This window comes from Gadus macrocephalus, chromosome 12, assembly GCF_031168955.1.
Source record: "Gadus macrocephalus chromosome 12, ASM3116895v1".
In the NCBI taxonomy this organism is placed as follows: domain Eukaryota; kingdom Metazoa; phylum Chordata; class Actinopteri; order Gadiformes; family Gadidae; genus Gadus; species Gadus macrocephalus.
In genome coordinates, this window is record NC_082393.1 from 2,184,886 (window position 1) to 2,206,133 (window position 21,248).

At 49.7% G+C, this 21,248-nt stretch overlaps 1 protein-coding gene and 1 long non-coding RNA gene across 3 annotated transcripts; one reads left to right on the top strand and one right to left on the bottom strand.

The window, feature by feature from the left end:
- Nucleotides 1-2,749: 2,749 nt before the first annotated feature.
- On the bottom strand, nt 2,750-5,668 carry c12h1orf53 (chromosome 12 C1orf53 homolog). 2 transcript variants are annotated; one of them, XM_060066750.1, is made up of 4 exons: nt 5,191-5,645; nt 4,203-4,286; nt 3,988-4,089; nt 2,750-3,161 (listed from the first exon to the last, which is right to left on the bottom strand). In XM_060066750.1, the coding sequence occupies exons 1-4, from the start codon at nt 5,413-5,415 to the stop codon at nt 3,090-3,092; spliced, it is 483 nt and encodes a 160-aa protein (XP_059922733.1). In that variant the 5' UTR covers nt 5,416-5,645; the 3' UTR covers nt 2,750-3,089. The 2 variants fall into 2 exon arrangements, with proteins under 2 accessions (XP_059922733.1, XP_059922734.1); XM_060066751.1 differs by lacking the exon at nt 4,203-4,286 and having other exon boundaries at nt 5,191-5,668.
- Nucleotides 5,669-6,881: 1,213 nt separating this feature from the next.
- LOC132468918 (uncharacterized) lies at nt 6,882-17,879 on the top strand. The gene is made up of 3 exons (XR_009528296.1): nt 6,882-7,176; nt 7,678-7,742; nt 15,708-17,879. It is a non-coding gene; the product is annotated as an uncharacterized LOC132468918 (long non-coding RNA).
- Nucleotides 17,880-21,248: the final 3,369 nt, after the last annotated feature.

The window sequence follows — 21,248 nt, forward strand, 5'->3', positions numbered from 1 at the left end:
AAGACGGATGTTCCTTTCAGCCGTCATACGGCTGACAATCACCCCCCCCCCCCCCCCCCCCCCCCCTCAGCCCTCCCCCCCTCAGCCCCCCCCACCCCCCCCCCCCCCACCCCACCAAGCTTCTGTCACTTGCTGGTCTTGGCCAGCAGTGACGATACCGACACTGGAGCCGTTGGCTGCAGGCACGCTCTCGCTGCATGTGAGTGTGTGTGTGTGTGTGTGTGTGTGTGTCTGTGTATGTTTGTGTCTGTTTGTTTATTTGAAAGCCAAGACAACAGGATGCGGTAGGGTGGAAGAGAGGTGGGCAAAGTAAGGGGTTTCTCAGAGATGTTGGTGAGGGGTAGGGGGGTGAGGGGGTGGGTGAGAGGTGGGTGAGAGGGTGGGTGAGGGGTGGGTGAGAGGGTGGGTGAGGGGGTGGGTGCAGCTTGTCAGCTGGTTGCGACTGGAGCCTGTCTGGTCACTGTTCCAGGCTGGACGGCGTTGCCTTATCCTCTGCAGCTAGAGCTGCTGTCCTCCTGTGGAAGGCCGACAGCACTGTCACACACTCACACACAGAGACACCCACAAACGCACACACACACACACCCACACTCACTGAGACACCGACACACACTCTCACGCTGACACACACATACGCACACGCACGCTTACACACACGCACACTCTCACGGACGCACACATATACACGCACACACACACACACACACTCACGCACGCTGTCACACACACTCTCAAACACACTCACACACACGCACACGGATCCTGCACAGCATATGCTTCCCCTGAAGGTCAGAGATGCTCCGTCCAAAAGGGATGAAATAAATAATACCTCACACGTCTAACGGGTTATCATTTCTGCACCTCCAACTCACTGTGTGAGTGTGTGTGTCTGTGTGCGTGTGTGTGTGTGTGTGTGAGAGATATCTGCTTATATGCAGTTGCCCAAACTCAACTTTCATCATTTTTCATTGTTTCACTGCATTGCATAATCCAAAAGAAGAAAGAAGGAAAAAAAATCAACAAACTGAATTCATTAACTGATATGGCAGCACACAATATCAACACCGATAATATTTTTCTCCTGGGGAATTATTTTCATTTATTCCAGTTCGAGGCAATAATTTGCCTATCAATATTTAAAAAAAAGATTTTTTGAAGCAGCCTTAAACGCTGGTGTCGATTCTATTTCTTGATATGTTGCCCTTACGGGCAGACAACCCCTACACACAGCACACACCATTAGTCTCCTGAAGGCCAACACAACGTCTACACAACTAATGCTCATGATTCGGGGATTTCTTCTTCTGCGTCCCTGACACCAACCGCTACGTTAAGACGACGTGAAGAAGAAGAAGTGAAAACACGTTCCAAAACTGTGCCATCGCGGGACGCGGAGGACATGGAGGGATGAGGCAGACATGAAAGTTGGCCTATTTCACGGTCAGGCCGCGCAGACGCCGAGGCCCTGAATGGCAATGCATTACTTTAATGTGACAGACGAGTCCCCGGGCAACAGGCCGAGCCGCGCGGCGCAGTCGGCCCAGGTACTTGACGGCCCTGACACCTCCACCACCGCGCCCCGCCGCCCGAAATGTTGTTGCCGCACGCACCGCTGCCTCGGTTCAGATTGGACCAGATAAATCCGCCTCTCGTCCCGGCGCCTGACGACACGGCCCCCCCGCCAGTCTGTCCGCCCCAGTCCTGTCCGGATCAGGTTCTCCCGGCCGCCGCCCACAAGGGCCGGCCGCGGTCGCTGGCGGGGAACTCGCCCGGGGGGGGCCCTGCGCGCCCGCCCGCCCGCCGAGGAGAACCCTTGGCGTGGCCGCGGCGGTGGAGGCGTCCGCGACCGAGTTCCCCGCCATACACGTCCTCTCACCCCCGCGCGGTTGGCCCGATCAGGCGGACACGGGCGAGTGTGTGTGGCAGGTTCACAGCCAGGGCCCCGGGGCCTGAGAGGGGGGGGGACCTCGCTGCCCACCCACATGCACTCAACCACACTAGTCGTCATGACAATAAAAGAGAGTCCATCACTCGCATGCACAGGTGGATGTCAGTCTGTGGTTGACCTCAACACGCACAACCCCTGTTTGTTTAGTGGGCTACGAGTCCGACTGTTATTCAATATGAGCTGATTGTGAGCCATGGGGTGTTTTGGTGGAATAAGGACTCCTGCTTGTGCACGTGCGTGTGCGAGCCTGCATGTGTGTCTACGCGCGTACGTTTGTGTGTGTGTGTGTGTGTGTGTGTGTGCTTAAAGTGAAGGTGCATGGATGCATCGCCGTGATTGGATCCGAGCGGGTCCGTAAGGTCATTAGGTCGCGGCCCCTGGAGAGTCGCCGCGGGGGGGGGGGGCAGTCCGGTAGGCGGGTCCTACCGGGACACCGGGCAGGAGGAGGCTGTTGATGTCCGCGGCGCGGTGGTTAGCAGCCTGATTCCATCAAGCGGTGCATCAGCAGCGAGGAGCGACCCTTGGCCCCCCGCCTATTTATAAACGGCTCAGCGCATCAGTCAGAGGTATATCCACCACTGGAGCAGCAGAGCTGTAAATGATGCTAATATTCCTGCGTTTGTCGTTTGGGAGAAGGCGGAACGTCTTGGTATCTGCAGTCAGAGCGCCTATATGGCGTTTAGCTGGAGGGAGAATAGTTATTCGTTGGATTCTTTCTGAAGCAGCCTGCTGCTCCTCCACAAACTAACGGCTAAGTAGTGCAAATAAAACCAGATGAACTAAATACGACACACAAGTAAATACTTTAAAACGTTTTTTTATTCATTGAATTCATTTTCATACAACACACACAAAAAAAGAATCACCAACAGATATTCAAAATAGAAAAAAAAAAACACTCCCAGTCAGGTGGTGAGAGAATATGAAATACATCCGGAGAAATAGTTGGGATTCATCGCAAAAAATACCCCTCCCCAAAAATAAAGCACATTGCACAGACACCCCTCCACATTTCATCATTTAGTATGCGAGCTGAAAAAATGACTGTGAGAGCGGTCCAAAATAACAACGCGCCAAAGAAAGCCACGGCGCATTCAAAACAGGCGTCTCGCTGAGCACCTCGGGCGCTGGGCTGCGGGGCCTACACGTAGAACACAGAGTTGAAGCGCTTCTTCAGAGACGGGTCCTTCACGTTCGTCTGGCCGTATGGACACTACAGGAGGGAGATCAATATTTAAAGGTCAGATTAAAGGGGTGGTTCCAGGGGTTCAAACGTGGAAGGGGGAACCCACGCTTTATCTCAATTTAAAGTGCTAATGTTATCTCACACAAACATTCGCTTCAAAGCTGTTCATACTTTTGGCCTGTTTTTATGTGTTGTAATTTTCATTACGTTGTTGCAGTAGAAAGTGTGATATTCAGTACAAACATGAATGCTGTAATTCGGAGTAACCCCCAAAACTGCATGGGGTGTCAGTACACACTAGGAACTCTTAGACTTGTTTAAATGCGTTTCCGAACAACAATTTAGGGCAGCACAGGTTAGACTCTGTTGGCCAAACAAACAGCCCTCATTTTGGAAAAAACACAAATGCGCTTTTTGCTGTTTTAATTTAATTTAATTAATTTAATTAAGTGTGCCATAACCTTTTCATTGTATCAAATATGGTAAATGTAAAAAGGGACGTGGTATAGGACAGAAAGGACAAAGTTAAGCCACACACACACACACACACACACACACACACACACACACACACACACACACACACACACACACACACACACACACACACACACACACACACACACACAGTTTTAATTTCAGCAGAACAATTGAGTCAAGCGAGCCTCCACCTTTCCGCTGCATCATTGATGTTAATTCTAAAAAAGGGCCGCGACTTAAGACTGAGAGAACAGCTCCAAACCGGCAACAGGACCAGACGCAGCCACACACACGACAGCAGACGCCTCTGAGAGAACGCGTGCGGAGCCAGGAGCCACGGCGGAATGAAAGGAGAGCGCAAAACACCACCCACGTGTCTGCACGCGCTCCCACAGCACGCCCCTCTCCGGAGGTGAGCGTGCTCGGTGAAGACCTTGTACCCGGTGGAGGGGTCGCGGTACAGCTGCTGCTCCGCCTGAACACAATGGAGACCCCGATTCAGCACCTCCACACACACACACACACACACACACACACACACACACACACACACACATAAACAATGCACAAGCGCATACTCGCGCTCACCCAAAACAGATTGCCGGGGGTCAGGGAGAAGGTATAAATGGGTGACCTCTTTACTGGGAAACAGATGTAGGAACCAGCAGAGATCTTAGGGAGCCAATAAATTATTTTCATGGAGTCATTATTTTCATTAAGCCCAGATCCTTTTAGTGATCGTCTTGTACCTACGAATGATTAACGCCTTTGGAACAGGTAAGATGTATGTTCTCGCTCTGTGTGTGTGTGTTTGTGTGTGTGTGTTTGTGTGTGTGTGTTTGCGTGCGTGTGTTTGCGTTAGCGCCTGTAACACCCCCACAGCCACCACCTTAAGAAAAACAAACCCACCGACGAGAAGATCTTACCAGGCAAATAATAAGCATTGCCATGCTATTGGAAGCGTTCATTTTGCACAGATTCACACAAACACTTTATGCAAGCGAAAAGCCCCGAACTCCTCAACCATTCCTTTGGAAGTTAGAAAACGTCATCTCCCAGTCTGTTTCAAACTAGAAGCCCACTAGTTGGTGAGCTCTGACAGGCCACAAAGGGAGAACGGCCCCGGGCATTCTGGTGACATGGCCTGTCATTTCAGATGCCATCGCAGGGCTGCATAGTGAGAGTGGCATCTCTAAGGCCGACCCTTGTGTTGTGCTTTTCCCACCCAGGCATTACTGCGCACTGCAGGTCACGGCCAAGTTGCTACAACTTTATCCAGCAGCCCCGAATACAATATTTAATACAGATAGAGCCGCAGGCGTGCTGAATGACACTATGAAAGAGCCACAACAACCGCTTCAGCAGAGGAGCTCCGGGAAGTCAGTAGGTGAAGTTGAATGCTGGTGTTGGCGAACTTGTACACTAGAAAACATTGATCAGGGAATAGTAAAGCGGGCAGATGGACACTTTATAGTTTGGTAGTATAACGTTGTAGATGTTTCTATAAAATGTCTACTGGTGGTTGATGTGTTAACATGTAGGCTATAGGTTGGGACACATATTGCATTCATCTTACCTCACATGCCTCTCTATGCGCTTTGTGAATGGCATATTCTTCATCTGTGAGCGTTTTGGCGACACTACCTGCAGCTTCATTCTTCATTTCGCCTTTCGTGTTTGTATCACGCAGAGTTTGTCTTGACATCGTTAATAACCTTTTAAAATCATTTCGGCTACGGGTCAGACTGATAACCAAAGTCCTGCCCTGGCAGCATTTATACAACACGTTAAAGGGACTCATCTCCTATGCGTCAAGATGTGCCAAAGCTCACGTCATTTTGGAGTGGCTTCTTACGCGCAAAGCGCCCGCCATAGTTTAAAAAGAGCGACTGGGAGGAAGGAAAAGAGGGGGAAAGGGAACGACATTGAACAACACACAGTCACGTAGACTGTGTTATAACGCTGTCTTAAGGCATGGGAAGACTGCATCAACAGCCTGTTGTGTGTGTTCGTGACCACTTCCTCCGTGCTGGTCGCCAGACATGTGACCGACTGGAGAACCGGACCACTCATCCACGCAGCGCCTCTTCTGGTCAGACCCAGAAACTGCACCACTGGGTTATTACATGATAGATCATATAGGATGATGTACATTATTGCTTTAAAATTATACATTTTCTTATTATCTGTTTATATTATATGTATATTAGATATAACCTTATAACAAAAGATAACACACATCACATTGGTAATCAAAATACACTGTGAAACCTCCACCATCCACCAACACTTAAACTTGATATCACTTGTTTATTCTATTATATAAAATATACTTTACAACATGCATGTTCATAACATTCACAACATGCGCCCTGACGGGTTTAAAGAATGGACCTGCATCCACCCAACACCGATTGAGCAGTGATTCAGTGTGAGGTTCGTAATGCCACCACAGGGTTAATGAGGGGACGTTGAAGACGGTTCTCAAGGTTATCTGCTGCTGAAGGCCACCTCTCTGACAACGTGCAGAGTCGGAGCTCAGGCTAACGAAGGCTGACAAGTGTCTTGGCCTGACATCATGGGGTCATTTCACCCTCAAACCGATTCCACAAGCATAGTCAACATACACTTAAGAAGGTGGATATCTATCTGTCTGTCTGTCTGTCTGTCTGTCTGTCTGTCTGTCTGTCTGTCTGTCTGTCTGTCTGTCTGTCTGTCTGTCTGTCTATAAAACTATCTCTCTCTCTCTCTCTCTCTCTCTCTCTCTCTCTCTCTAGCTGTCCGTCTGTCTGTCTGTCTGTCTATCGATTTATCTGTCTATATATCTATCTGTATTTATCTGTATTCATCTGTCTCTAACTATGTTATCTCTTGTATGATAAGGGGCAGCAGGTGTAGCCTTGCATACGGGTGTCTGAAACAGCATGTCGCAGTCTTCTTCTGCTGCGTAATTAACTTCATATCAGGCTGGTGAGCTGGCTGTGATCCAGACAGGCTCTCCGGAGACGAGCGCATGGTTACAATCACCACGGGACAACCCCGTGAAACCAATCCATGTATAATGTGTATTGAGCTGTATGTATAGCGACTGTATTAATATGCCAATACTGTAGACATATAGCCTAATTCAGAAAAAAACAGTAGAACGCCTCGGAAGACAAATATCTAATCGAGATTAAGTTTAATCTACACCTTAAAAGCAAAGTGTGTTGCGAAAAAACGGAATGGGTGACGTCACGGTGTAAGGTGCGCGTCCGACGAGCTGACGTCACTAATCTCTGACAGCACTTCCTGGAGTGGGGTTTGTTGTGGGAAACACCGACGCCGTGTTGGCCGACACGGGCTTCCTCAACGCCACGGCAGCAGCAGCAGCAGCACGCCAAAGGCACCCAACACACAGAGATTCACCCTTGAGGGATGTCGCCGTTTTCCAACGGTACCACATAGACGCCACCGATCACGGAGGAGCGGAACGCGAGGATAGATCCGTCCCCGGGAAGCCCAGAGAGCTGCAGACAGCCTGTGCTGTCGCAATGTTGTGAGCCATGGACAGCAGAATAAAGTAAGGCACGACTTTTTTGTGCGTTTTAACCTAGGTCGGAGGTGCCTGACGCGGTCAGAGGTGGTGTCGTGACCCGGTGGAAGGTCCGAGATGCGGAGGAATGTGTGGTGTAATTTGATCCATCCTCACCGGTGGAGTAAGTAAGCAGGCAGGCCAGCTGGCCGCATTTAGGTCAGCCTGCTGGGCTGTCTCGCGTTAGCTGACCACACGTTAACACGTCCTGCTGGTCCACCGGGGAGAGCGAACACGTTGCCTTTGGCACCAAGTCTCCTCTCCCTTCTCGATAGTCACGTGATCATTGATTGTTCACCCTCTGACAATGTTAACGCCTGACCCAATGTGCAATACCGACTGTGTGGCCCAACACACTCCGAGTGGCTTCATGTATCGGTCAATGTGATACATTGATTCACGTCCAACTATGTGCATTCCCAGCTGTTTCAATTATTGTCCCTCTGTGTGATAACCCTCTTAACGGTGTGTTCTGTTCTTCTGTTTCAGAGAGAACCCTGAACGAACCTTTGATTTAGTTCTACAGGTGGCCTGCCCCAAATCTGCAAATGAAGGTAGGTGTCCTTATTTACTCTTTATTTTATCTTCGTGTTTGAATGTTACAATAGTGTCTGTGTATTAACGTACGTTTTCAAATAGCATTGTCATGTTAATCCGTCAGTTTTTGAGATGCATGGCTTAACTACCGGTATGTTATGTGGGTTAGTTATCATGCGTTCCGGACACTGATTGACGTAGAGCATCAATAACTATTGTTTAGACCTAACAGAGGTACTTTAGGCCACATCTCCCGGGCCAGAGAGCCTATACTTCATCACATGTTGGTCTGAGTCAGGGCAGAGCACACTGAGGGCCCTCATTATGTCTGTTGTTTGTCCTGCGTTCTACGGCTAACCCGTGCAGAAACCTAACAACAGGCCCAGGCAGTGCTCTGTGTAACGTAGAATACAAGGGGAGGGTTTTAGGCTATTCTACCCTACTGTCCGGTCTCCTCGCTGACCAGTCGCTGACTGCCCCCCCCCCCCCCCCAAACCCCTCTTATGCAATTATTGTTTGTTGTACGTCCTGGCACTTAATGTACACACTTATTGTTTGTTGTACGTCCTGGCACTTAATGTATGCACTTATTCTATGTTGTACGTCCTTGCACTTAAAAATAGTACAGCATCTTACCCTAGCTATCTTTTGGTTGTATACGGGGAATGGGTTAACCTAGCGATTGTTAGTGCTTGGCACTTTGTTCTATGAACATCCTTACTGTACCGACAGCGATTATATTGTTTTCTTCACTCTCTTCTGACAAATGTACTTATTGTAAGTCGCTTTGGATAAAATCGTCTGCTAAACGCCCTGAATGTTAATGTAGCCGAGACATTACAACAGCATATCCGTCTTTTACCTACATGGGAACATAAACACAGTCAAGTACAGGTGAGTCTCCAGGGACTCGCCGCAGTAAAGTACCACGTTGGAGCAGTGTTTCACCCCTGGCTCCCAGGGCTGGTCTGAGGTTGGAGGGCCTTTCAGTGGAGGGCTTACTGGCTCAGCTGCTGAGTGGAAGTCGACTGAGGGAAAGTTATCCTTGGAAGTAGTTTGAGATGAGACTCGAGATGAGGTTTAAGAGCGTGTGATCCGGGGTCCGCCTCACATCCGGACCTGTGATCTTTTGGGCGTCGCTCCTTGGCGGGCTAAACCCACACGCCCATGTCAAACAGAGCAGCCTTCATTGGATAGAACATGCCCCATACTGCCAAATACTAAATCCTGATTGGATAGAACGGGCCCCATACTGCCGCCTACTAAATCCTGATTGGATATAACAGGCCCCATACTGCCACATACTTAATCCTCATTGGATACCTTTCCGGTTTGGCAAGTGGTTGTGATTTCTAGAATGTCACTTGATTTGGGCCTGTATGTTTTTATGGTTCATGGTTTTGATAGATTGATAACTGTACTATCAATATTGTGTTTTTTATGTCTAACATTGACTTTGGCAATAGTTTGTTGAATAACCTGCTACCAATCCTGCTGAAACAGTCCTGCAAGGACTTCGGTTATACATTTGAACTTGATAAACGGTTTCTGAATTTCGAGATGCAGGAATGCTCAAGCATGAATACTGCCTTCCTCAGACATGGAGTCCTCACTTTGTCTCACTTCTGCAAAGTGGTGTTTGGAACAGTGTTCATTGCAGAGCTACTGCACACGTAATCGGACAATGGATTTGATTCAGGGCTCTGAAGCCTCCACAATCAACTCCAACCAGAGATGCATCTCTCTCTGGCCAAGATGAGGGCATCGAACCAAAGAATTGAATTATACATTCAGGAGTATACTTCCTACTGCTCTGCAGACGCAAGAAAACAACAGTGTAGAGTAATGCAACCGACACTAGCTATATTTAAGTCGCCATGGCAACACATTTTACAGCGTTAAAGGCATTAAGAGAAGTGGGACAAGGTTTGAGCTTGCTCAAATTTCTCATATCTCCATAAAAGGCAGGAGATGCGAGTTCTATACCTCTTGGTAATTGTTGTTTGGTTCCTGTTATGGTGTAGTTTTCAACCGACTATCGTTCTGTGTAGATTCTCTTTAACGTTGAACAGTTTCTGGTTAGAGTTGTTACGGGACCCATACTAGTCTGACTTCAAACCACATCCTCTCTGTGTGATATGAAACCTAGCACTGACATGCCCGGTGTGTTATCAGGAAGTTTCACGCCTTAAGATGCTTAAAATGTACTACTCTGCTAATCGGACAATCTATTGACACAGATTGTGACAGTCTAATAAGTGGGTACAATTCACACAAACACTTGCGCTATGGAATAGTGAGTGCAATGCACTTGATTTTTTGGCGTACTCTTTGTCACAAACCAGAACATAGTTGTTTAATTTGTGCTGCTTGCTCACTGTTATGCTATAGTTTTATGAGTAAGCACAATCCACGTTCTTAAAGTGTTGTCAGTCAGTTGAATGGCACTACAAGGTATAGACTTGCCTTCAGTACTTTAGGATGCATTTGTTGAGCAACAAGGAAGCTACTTTTGCGTGGCGGCAGCAATGATGAGGATGCAGGTTTATTTTCTTGCTTTGTCTTGACACTGGTGTCTCTCCACCCCCACTCAAATCCTGCGTGTAAAGAAAAGACTGGCGATCAGTGGCTCATGTACGTGCGAACGGGGAACTTTGAGTCTTCAACGGACCGGTGTCTCGGTCATATGGAAACTGCCAGCAGGAATAGGCTCTTTCCTTTTCCAGCCACAAACAATAAGCTAATGCATTAATTTCCTCACAGTGGTGCAATCACTCTTATGAAAACGTAAGTCAATATTCTAGGGAATCGACAAACTATATAATGCTTTCACGTTTCCTTTTTTCTAAGGTTGTATGAGCTAATGCTAAGAGCAAGCTGCATTTAGTTATTCATCCAATGCTACATATTTTGTAGCATTAAGGCTAGAAAATGCTAGTCTACTACTACACATTCACTTAATGGGCCTTCTTCAGTTAGCTGCATAATAAGCTACACCGCAGGGTCTGGTATAACCCCCAAAGCATTTGTGTGTCTTTGTCTTTCTACCTTCTGTAAGCTATCGGAACAAAGTTCAAGTCTGACTTACAGGCATTCAGAACCAGACAATATCCTCACTAATTGTAGTTCAGCAAGGACTGTAATTTTACAGATGCAATTTAATTTGAATACTTTGCTTTTCGTATAGTTCCTGGAAGGTTTAGTTGATAACTTGTCGTGTGGATTTGTTAAATGTTTACCATGGTTAAGACAAAGATTCTGTGTAATGTGTGGTTGCATTCACTGGTCAATTCGCTGGTCAATTCATCAGTTAACTGCCCACCAAATTCTCGACTCCCCCCTAGTAATCCAGAACCACCTCACCACCAAAACACAACAACAGCAAAAACCAAAACTGTGAATGCAAAGTAAGACCTGCGACCGAAATAGCGACGTTTGCCTCCCAGGAATTTAAATATAGTCGTGCGGGAGGTATGAGAAACACTGGCACCTCGCCTTCCAACCGGGGCCAACTGGGACCCGGTCTCTGTGTTCATCCCCGGCGCGCCTTGGCTCAGTGGGCCTGACGCACGGTGGATGCTGCTCAGGCGTCGAGAGAGCTGCCTGGAAGCGTGACTGGCATGCTAGCGCCTAGCCGCGGCGGCTACATAGAGCCATATTGATGTGCTTCCAAGAGGCTGCCAAAGGCTAGCAGATGACGCCCAGGCTGCCAAGGCAGGAGGTGGGGGACAGATGCTACCACTCCCGCTCCCTCCGGCCAGACGGCTCCCGCTAACGCGACGATAAAGTAGGAAAGATCAGCAGCAGCATCATCAATTGTACGACTGATTTCCCGCTGCTATTACGGGGAATGATTTGCTGTTAAAGTATTTGTCAATGATGGGATCCTGACTTTGATCTTCCGCTTGTGCCATTGGAGGCACAGTTCTATATACCATTGAGCGTATGTCATGTTTTTTTGTGGGACTATTGGCATGTTCATTGTTTCCGTTAATGCTCGCTGACAAGCCTTCACTAGTGTGGGAATGGATGGCTGAGGGGTTGACTAGGAGGACGGTTGACGCGCGTGGTTCGGCCATGGCTCCCTCGATACAGAAATGTGCAGAATGGAAACAAGAGAGCGAAACTCCGGAGCGCACGTATCCTGCCTTTCGCTTCACGGAGCCCTTTAACTTCCCCTGCACCAATTACAAAAAGTAACTCTTGTTCTGTTTCCCGGGGAGCGTTCTGGCAGAGACCTGGAGGTCTCGGTGTCACCCCCCCCCGCTAGCTAGCTAGCTAGTTATCAATCCCTCTCCTCTTGCTGCTGCAGCCGCCTCCAGCACCTCTGTGATACTCCAATTTCACAGATTCCACCGCCATTCTTTTTTCTTTTTTTTTTTTCCCAGATTGCCGCCTTTTTTCCCCACTAGCACCCTTTGCCGAGCAAAACGACCGCGTAGTACAACTCTTAGCCGCGGCTGAACGCTGGCATTCAGCTAAAATGTCAGAATGGCGCCCTGACCTCTCGTGTTGCCGGTCCTGCGTTCTGATTGGCTGCCGGCGACGCGGCGAGGTCATGACGGACTCGTAGTCAAGCGGGGAGCCTTTGGGAGACCAGCAGATGCCATGGCAGCCAGGAGAGTGTTGATTGGTCATTAGAGAGGCCACTGTCCTCTGTTCACACCCCGGGGAGAGTCTCAGGGTCTCACTTCTCGCTCTCTCTCTCCCCACCCTTCCTCGCTGTCTCGCCCGTTCGACTTATCTAAATTGGCTCGCTCACAAAGACCACAACACTTCCTTACCGTTTTTTTTTCTTCTGCTTCTCGGTTTCTGTATATTTCTGTATGAATAGAGGAAGTCTCCCAACCTCCCAGCCTCTGGCTGCTGAAGACCACAGTGTCAGTGAACTTTCAGATGTCCCTTCCTGCTTTACGGGCATGGTGGATGTTTACAGTATGATGTTTGACCAGCAGGTCAACCTATAGCGGCCATCGCTTCGCGTCTACTCTTCAGGTTATCGGGTGGTTAATATCTTATCCGGAGAGCTGGCGGTTATCTCTGTGTACCACGGTTTTCTTTTGTCAATATTTTAAACTGCAGGGTAGACTGTAGTATTTGCCTTTTTGAAGAGCTTTTTGAACGTTCATTATCTGCATAACATCTAGCAGCGCACACTTGTTTCAATTATTGACCTCCATTACTCCAAACCACACTTGAAAGGATTCGATCAAGCAAAATCTCAGCCCAAAGTTTCCCATTCAGACTGATGATATTATATTCCATAGATATTCTTTCTTCTTCGGCGGAACATGGTGAGCCAAAACGTGCTTGGGAAATCAATGCCGCTGGAGTTGATTCATAGGTCAACCACAAGCCTTAATGAGAAAAATGTGTTGTTCACCTCCATATTTCTTATATATATTTTTATTATTTATATTTGTTTGTGTGGTTATGATTTAAATGAGGCCAGAGATAACTTCGGGTCGCGGGGGGAGCAGTTCAAGCACAACGGTCCTTATGGAAAAAGAGAGAATGCAAACAAGTGCACCGGACATTGGCCCTACTTTGTCGGACACACACACACACACACACACACACACACACACACACACACACACACACACACACACACACACACACACACACACACACACACACACACACACACACACACACACACACACACACACACACACCACCTTATTTTCAATGCAAAACCCAAGTGCTACCCGCTACAAAACCAGGGCGGTGGGACAGACTGAAGGCAGAGACGGAGAGTGAGGGGGGGGGAGAGAGGGTGGGACGGGGGGGAGAGAATATGCTGATGTGTGTGTGTGTGTGTGTGTGTGGCATGTGATGACATACTGCGCCGGGTTGCTAGCAATGCTCTCCCTGTAGCTGACACAGCGCTGAGACTCCAGAGGCAACCCCCCTCGCCCGTGTTGCGCCAGAAGGTACATGTTTAACTATATAGTGTGTGTGTGTGTGTGTGTGTGTGTGTGTGTGACAGAATGCTGGGAGGGCTGCAGCAGAGTGAATTCCCTCTCACCCGCTGCCCGGCCCAGGGACCGTGGCAGTGACGGCACAGACAGGTTTTAGACCCCTCTGAGGGATTCGGTCAATAATCTAATATCAAGCTTACTCCAATTTTTTTTTTTTGTTAATTGTGTGTGTTTGTTGGTGTGTGTGTGCGTTGGAAAGTGGAGAAGAAATTAGTATTCATCCACACCCCTCACCCAAACCTAAATCTGTGTGTGTGTGTGTGTGTGTGTGTGTGTGTGTGTGTGTGTGTGTGTGTGTGTGTTGGAAAGCGCGAAAGAAAGTGTGAGATTTCTATTATTCGTCCCTGGGCTTCTCATCGCTGTGTTGCTACTGGCTCCTTGTCTTACGTGTTCACGCGTCGAGTGGCGGTGACGTGTTCAGAGAGAGGAGAGAGAGAGAGAGAGAGCTATTCAGCTGGTGTCGACCGCCCTGTGGCTCTACCTGTTACCTGGGAGAACAAAGCAGAACACCTGAGTCATCAAGGAGCTGAGGCACTCCTCGATAGTCGCCTGCCGTTTGTAGATGAGAAGGGAATGACCGCAATGTAACAGGTCAGCACAGCAGATGGTGCACACACACACACACACACACACACCACATCTGAGGGGGAAAAGAACAATGATTGGCTGGCTCTCGTGGATGTAATGCCAATGTGGCCTAGTTTAGCTGCTCGCAAACGAACAGGATTATCTTAATTCCGGTTCATCATAGCTGTGCTGCTGGTAATCTGCCCAAGTCTGTAATCAGAGTGTTTGTGAGAAATATGTTTACAGTCATGGTGGTTAGCCGCTTTATGATAACTGGGCGTTTAAATATAAGGGTGTTAAGAACAGGCTGAATATAGGTCGGCTGGATGGATGCAGCAAAGCAACACATTTTTATACTTTTGTCGCTTGCTTTACGTAATATTTATTTGCATTGCCTGAAGTTAATGCTTGGTCACATTTCAAGTGCATTTAAAACCAAGCAATGCCGTGTTGTCTCTGCCCTGTCTGAGAGATCTCCTCTCCGTTCGGGGGGGCCGGGTTTGACCACTACAAAACTCGATAGGAATTCCCTCGCCAAGGCGAAGCCTCTGGTGCGCTGGTGGACGGGCGCCTGTCCGTCATCCCAGCCTCCCCGTGTCACCCCCATGTCCTCGGCCGTACCCCCGGGGCCCCCACTGCACAGCCCCGTCCCCCTGACACCCTGTGTGCAAATCGGGAATACGATGCCATCTCCAAGCGAACACTGGCCCCTCCTAGCCATCCATTTAGGATCTGGGCCATTTCTTCAAGTCGGGGGGGGGGGAAATAGGTCAAATGGTTCCTTCCTGGTTTACTTTTGAACGTCGGGGGTTGCCGTAGTAATGGTATATGTCATCACGAGTCACGTGATTCCCTCCCCGGCGTCTTGTGTTATCGTGCAGGCCGACGTGCGTGATTCATGCTCGCCTCTAATTGGCCCAGAGGGGCTTAGCGTGCTCAGTGAGTGTTTGACACAAGTTAACTCCCTCCCCTCTCCCCCTCCCCTCCATCCCATTCATCTCTCCGTGCCTCCCCCATTGTGTTTTACTTTGTTGTAATATTTACCTCAAGGCGTTCCACCTCGCGTAAAGAGGTAGTCCGTTAGGGCGGCTTGAAGCCGTCCTGTGTGTTTCGTTATTCACTTCTCCAAATCACCTGTTGGCCTTCTAAACCCCCCCCCGCCCCCCTTCTCTGCGAGACGCTACGTGAGTGCGAGGAGAAGCCTCACGCGGGGAGAGGGGAAACGCTCACCCCGTAGTACGCGTTGTCAACGCTGACTTCTGAGAGCTGCCTGTGGTTAATGAAAACGCAGCGGCAAACCAGACCCGACAAGCTCGCTGGAGCGGTGTGTGTGTGTGTGTGTGTGTGTGTGTGTGTGTGTGTGTGTGTGTGTGTGTGTGTGTGTGTGTGTGTGTGTGTGTGTGTGTGTGGGGGGGGGGCAGGGTTTCACAGTCGCTCCTGTCCTATGCTGCCATCGGAGGCCACTGCTTAAAGAGTGTCACTTGGTTAATATTGAGCCGACTGATGAAGTTGTTGGCTGAATGGGTGTGTCTCCGGATTAAGAATGAAGGTGCGGTCGCGGCTGGCCATGGCTGTGCTCATGCTGCCTATTGTCCTTCTGATTACCTTAATAACAGGATGGCTCAGCAGTTATGATTCACCAGTACACAACGTAGAGGATATTGGTTTGATCTGCCTTGATCCCCAGGATAAATTTTGCCTTTGGTATTTCAACAGTGTTCAAATAAAATAATCCATTCCCAACACCATGTCCCGTAAAATAACATTTCAGAAAAATATTCATTATTAAATTATTATTATTATTAGTTTTTTGAAGCAAGCAAGTTTGTCTCTGTTCTGCAGACCAACAGTCTGTACTAGACTATGATTTGAAGATTAAAATCTTTCAACATCAGATATCAGACCTATATTTTCCCCCTTCAAAGACTCTGAAACCATATGGCTATGTGGTTTATTCTTTAGTTGAATACCCGTGCAGGTTTCTGTCGTATACGCGCACACACACACACACACACACACACACACACACACACACACACACACACACACACACACACACACACACACACACACACACACACACACACACACACACACACACACACACACACACACACACACACACACACACACACACACGACTCTCTAAATCAAGGTCTGTGTGAACGTGTTTGGGTACAGGCTGATGTTTCATCCTCTTAGCAGATACACTGCGTTCGCATCCCTGTGGAAGAGGACTGACTGGCTGATTGACTGGCTGACTGACTGACTGACTGACAGACCGACAGAGAGCCTGGCTGTCTGTCTGTCAGCCTCCGCATGTGAACTTCAAATCACAGCTCTGTGGCGCGGCGTGTAGCTGCCTGTAGCGCGGCTTTACTCTGTCATCAGCGGGGTGCGGGTGCCTCCGGGTGCCGTGCCGCGTGACGTTGACTGAGATCGATCTCCCAGGCACCGTGTTATACACGCCGTCGTCACGGCTACCGGTGCCGCCGCCGCCGCCGCCGCAACGCCCACTGCACAGAGAGAGAGCGGCGAAAAGGGAGAGATTTGATTCGAGAGGTTTTGAAACGGGATGGGAGATGACCCCCCCCCCCCCCCCACCCCACCCGGTGAAGTGGGAACACTGGTGGTGTCGGATTCAACCAATTAGGGTTTGATCGCACCGTCAATACGTGTGGGTGGGCGGCCACGCTGGCCTGGGATAGGCTGCACCTTTTAGAGATAATTGTGAATGCATATATGGGTTAAATAATGGTGAATATAAAGTGCGCAAATGGATAATTAAGTCTTAGGTGGGACAAGTCAAGTTTGTTAATGATTGTGTTGGCACAGGCTAATTAGAGTGTCATAATTGTAATCACTAGCCAATTAGTCATTGTGTATTATTATATACAATTACTGGATTAGCACATTATTATGTGTGTAATTTCTCTTTTTGTATAAATTATACAACCATTCAAATGTCAATAAAAACTAAAAACAGTACTTTGGAGAAAGTGAAAAGAATTAAACATGCTTGTGCTTGTGATGTCAAAGTATCAACAGCAAAAATATTTGTGATTGGCCTTAGAATTTTGAGAATATCTTTTAATCCTTCAATTAGAAGCTGTTGGCTGATGATCTAGTTTGTGTGAATTTCCTTTGACCATCAAAATAAAATAAAATAAAAATGATAAAACTAGGAATTTTCTGTTTATTGAAGGAAATACAAAAATCGGAACATTCATAATTTGTTTTGGAATAAATGAGTAAGTCCATAAAATGCATAATTCCTCACACAACAAGTAGGTCAAAACAGTACTTGTAAAGAGTACTCAGTCCTCCGGCAATAAAAAGCGAGTACTTTTTATACCCCCGAGTATAGGTCAACTCGTGCTTCACTAACGACCGAGTAGCGCTCTCGATGTAGACGATTCACTTTGCTTTTTATGCATATTAGTTCATTAATAGAGTTATTTAATTGCAGTGTTTTGCGAGGTGTTTTTTTTCCCTGGCGCTGGCAGATGGTCGGCCATATGGAGACAAGCGTGTGACTACCTGAAGAAACGGCTCGCTTTTATTTTTTTTCCTCAAGCAGCCGGCCACCAACCCAGCCATGCATTCATCACCATTAGCCTTAAGTTGTTGCTGTTAACACCACTGCGTCCGACCGGTCTCGCCTCGACTGCACGCACAGCGCCTACAAAATGTAAAAAACGGGGAGGGGGGGGGGGGGCATGAGGCTCAGGAGGTAGAGCGGGTTGGCTGGTAACCGTATGGTTGCCGGTTTGATCCCTGTTTGCTCCTCTTAGCCAGCGTTGCCAGATTGGGCCTGATTTCCCGCCCAATCTGGCAACCCTGGCTGCAGCATGCTGCAGCCAGGGTTGCTAGATTGGGCGGGAAATCGGGCCCAATCTGGCAACGCTGCTCCTAGCTGAGTTTGGAGGTGTCCCCGAGCGAGACGACTTCACCCTGACTGCTCCTGACGAGCCGGCTCTCCGCCCCGAGTGGCCGACAGCGCCGTCGGTGTGAGAATGAATACGTGCGTCGATGGGTGAATGTGAGGCAATGATATAAAGCGCTCTGAGTGGCCACTGGTTGCAGCGCCAGAAGCGCCACTGCTCCATCTACCTATTCACTGCTGCAGTACATCTCACTGGGCCTTATTGTCCAAGAGGCCTTAAGTCCGTCTTAATCTCTCTCGCTGTGGTTTAAAACCGCGATGCATCTCAGAGAAGGGATTAGTCCACTCCCACCAAACTGATCCCAGGCCTCTGAGCGCCGTGCACCGTAGCTTCGGCGGCAGCGGCGGCAGCGGCGGCACGGGGGGCAGGAACGCCGGGAAGAAGGAGCTTCAGGAGGGAATCGGTGTCCCTGGAGATAATGTTTTTTTTTTTTTTATAGCCTCCAGTCGGGTCTGACTATTCCGACAAACAGGCCGGCCTCGTGTTGTGTTGTGTGGTGGGGGGGGGGGGGGGGGGGGGGGGGGGTGCAGTGATGCGGAGCCGGTGTTTGACATGATGTTGGACCGGTATGGAGGCTGACTGGGAACATCAGCGTTGATACGTGGTGATACACAGAGGCTGTCACCGCGCCCGCGTCCATATGCTGTGCCGCTCATTCGTGAAGCTGTGAAATTGGGTTGCATCCCAACTAGCCTGGAGACGGTATCGCTTTCACGTCTCTCTCTCTCTCGCTCTCTCTCTCGCTCTCTCTTTCTCTCTCTTTCTCTTCCCCCCCCCCCCACGCTCACTCCGCCCCCTCCCTCCCTGCTCCCGCTTAATTCGTCTTTTGCAAAGTCTCTCTGCCCTCGAAGAGCGGGGAAGATGGAAGAGCAAATGTAGCGTTATTGGGTTCGTACCGCCGCCATGCAGACTTCTCTTTCTTCGTCTCCCGGTGAGGGTGAGGATGCTGTGTGTCTTGCTCAGAGGCAGTGAGCAAGACTGCCCCCCCCCCCCCCCCCAGGCCTGCTTCCTGCTACGTGTCTGAAACTTGTTGATTTTTTTACTTTGGAAAGAGAGGCTTCCCTCACTGGTTGTTTTGACTTGTGTTGGTTTGCAGAAGGTTCTGCTGTCAGAGAACGGAGATGTGATGACTCATCTTTATGAGCTAATCTCTCACCTAACATATTAAGTTTAAAATTAAAAAAACTGAAGAACTAAAGAAGCACTAAAGTGCAAATCTAAACTAAGTCCTATTCAGTGTCGTGAAGTGAAGCTGTGAAGTGCTACTTCTCTTATTAGTTCCGTACGGCGCCTTCCCCTCGGATCACTTCCACAATTAGTGGCCTGCCGCCCCCCCAAAGCGCTTGAACACCACGGTGTGACCAATCAGTCTTAACCAACTTAAGGACCATGTCATCGTCGTCAGGTAGTCCCCTCTGTTCCTGGCTCGCTAATACAGCATGAAATGTAATTCCATTTGCGGGGTTCCGCAATGTGAGAGTGCACGTGCAAAAAAAGTAGAAGAAAAAGCAGAGCAGGAACCCATGTCTAAGCGACTGCGAGTGTTTTTCTCTCGGTTGGCCTTTGAAAGACACCCACTAATCTGCTTAGCCCTTTTAATTGTGCGCAGGGCCTTGTGCCCCCCCCCCCCCCCCCCCCCCCCCCCAACCAGACTGGAGCTGCTGATCCAGAAGGACACCACTGACCACCAGTCATCTCTCTCTTTAGGGTTCTGACCCCCATCGCCCCCCCCCCCCCCCCCCGGGTGGGGGTCCCTCTTCATCCCTCGGTCCAACCCGGGGGCCTCCCCTCGGCCTCCTCTCGCACGGCCTCCTTTAGGGGGGGGACCCCATCTCCCCGTCCCGACAATAGACGGTTTTCCCCGGCCATATGTTGTCTTGACGTCTTCATCAGGTTCACAGCGGGTCACCTTAGTTAACTTTCACTCCACTGGCTGATGGGATTTTCTCCCTGTGTTCCTCCGAGCGGCCGCGGCTCAAAGTCTAGACGGGGCCCCGAAGCGGGGGACCCCCCCCCCCCCCCCCAGCCCGTGCCCACAATGGCTGTGTTTGGGATGCTAAGTAGCTCTAGCTTCCTCGTGTTAGCGCCCGAATGGGCCAGGCGCTAAGACAATGCTTTTGTCCAGGAGGCATACAGGAGAGAGGGGAGGGTGGTGGTGGTGGAGGAGGAGGTGGAGGAGGTGGTGGAGGAGGAGGGAGAGGAGGAGGGAGAGGGGGTTGCTAATCCACTGCGCAAAAGAGAATCCGTGTGAGAGATCAGACACGGCGAACGAGTGAGACGTGAAAACGGAGTGAATGAAATCATTGCCAGGGAAGGTGAGAGGGCAGCAGTTTTAACCCCTCGGCCAAGGAAAAGGGGGAGGAGGGGGGAGGAGAGGAGCCATAGGCAGCCGGGTAGGAGGGGAGGGAGAGAGGAACGGGGAGAGAGGCAGGCGCCCGCATCCCTTCATCTCAGAGCGAGGTGAAGAGAGGAGGGGAGAGAGGGGAGAGGGGAGGAGGAGAGTGGGAAGAGAGGAGGGGAGAGAGGGGAGAGAGGAGAGGGAGAGAGGAGAGGAGAGGAGAGGAGAGGGGAAGAGGGGAGGAGGGGAGAAGAGGGGAGGGGAAGAGAGGAGGGGAGGGGAAGAGAGGAGAGGGGGAGAGGGAGAAGAGGGGAGTGAGAGGGGGAGAGGGGAGGATCAGGGGAGGGCGTGCCGGTGGCTTTCACAGCAGCCTCTCCTCCTCTCCTTCTTCTCACCGAAGCTGCTGCTCCCCGTATGGGAATTGGCTTTTTTTTTCCCCTCCTTCTCCTTTTTTTTTAACAAACACGGGGCCCCCTCCTATTCACTCAGGGCCCACATTCAGCACCTCATGCATGTGAAGGTTGGAGAGAACAGTGCAGCGTTTTTCTGTGCCTTAAGAACGTAGGCCGCCTGGACTTGAGCCGGCTGTGAGGGCCCCCCTGGTGCGTTTTGATTCCCGCCGTATAGAGACTTATTGGCCAGGAGCCTTTATCTAAATGTGTATTCACCCTGGACCCAGGCGCTGCG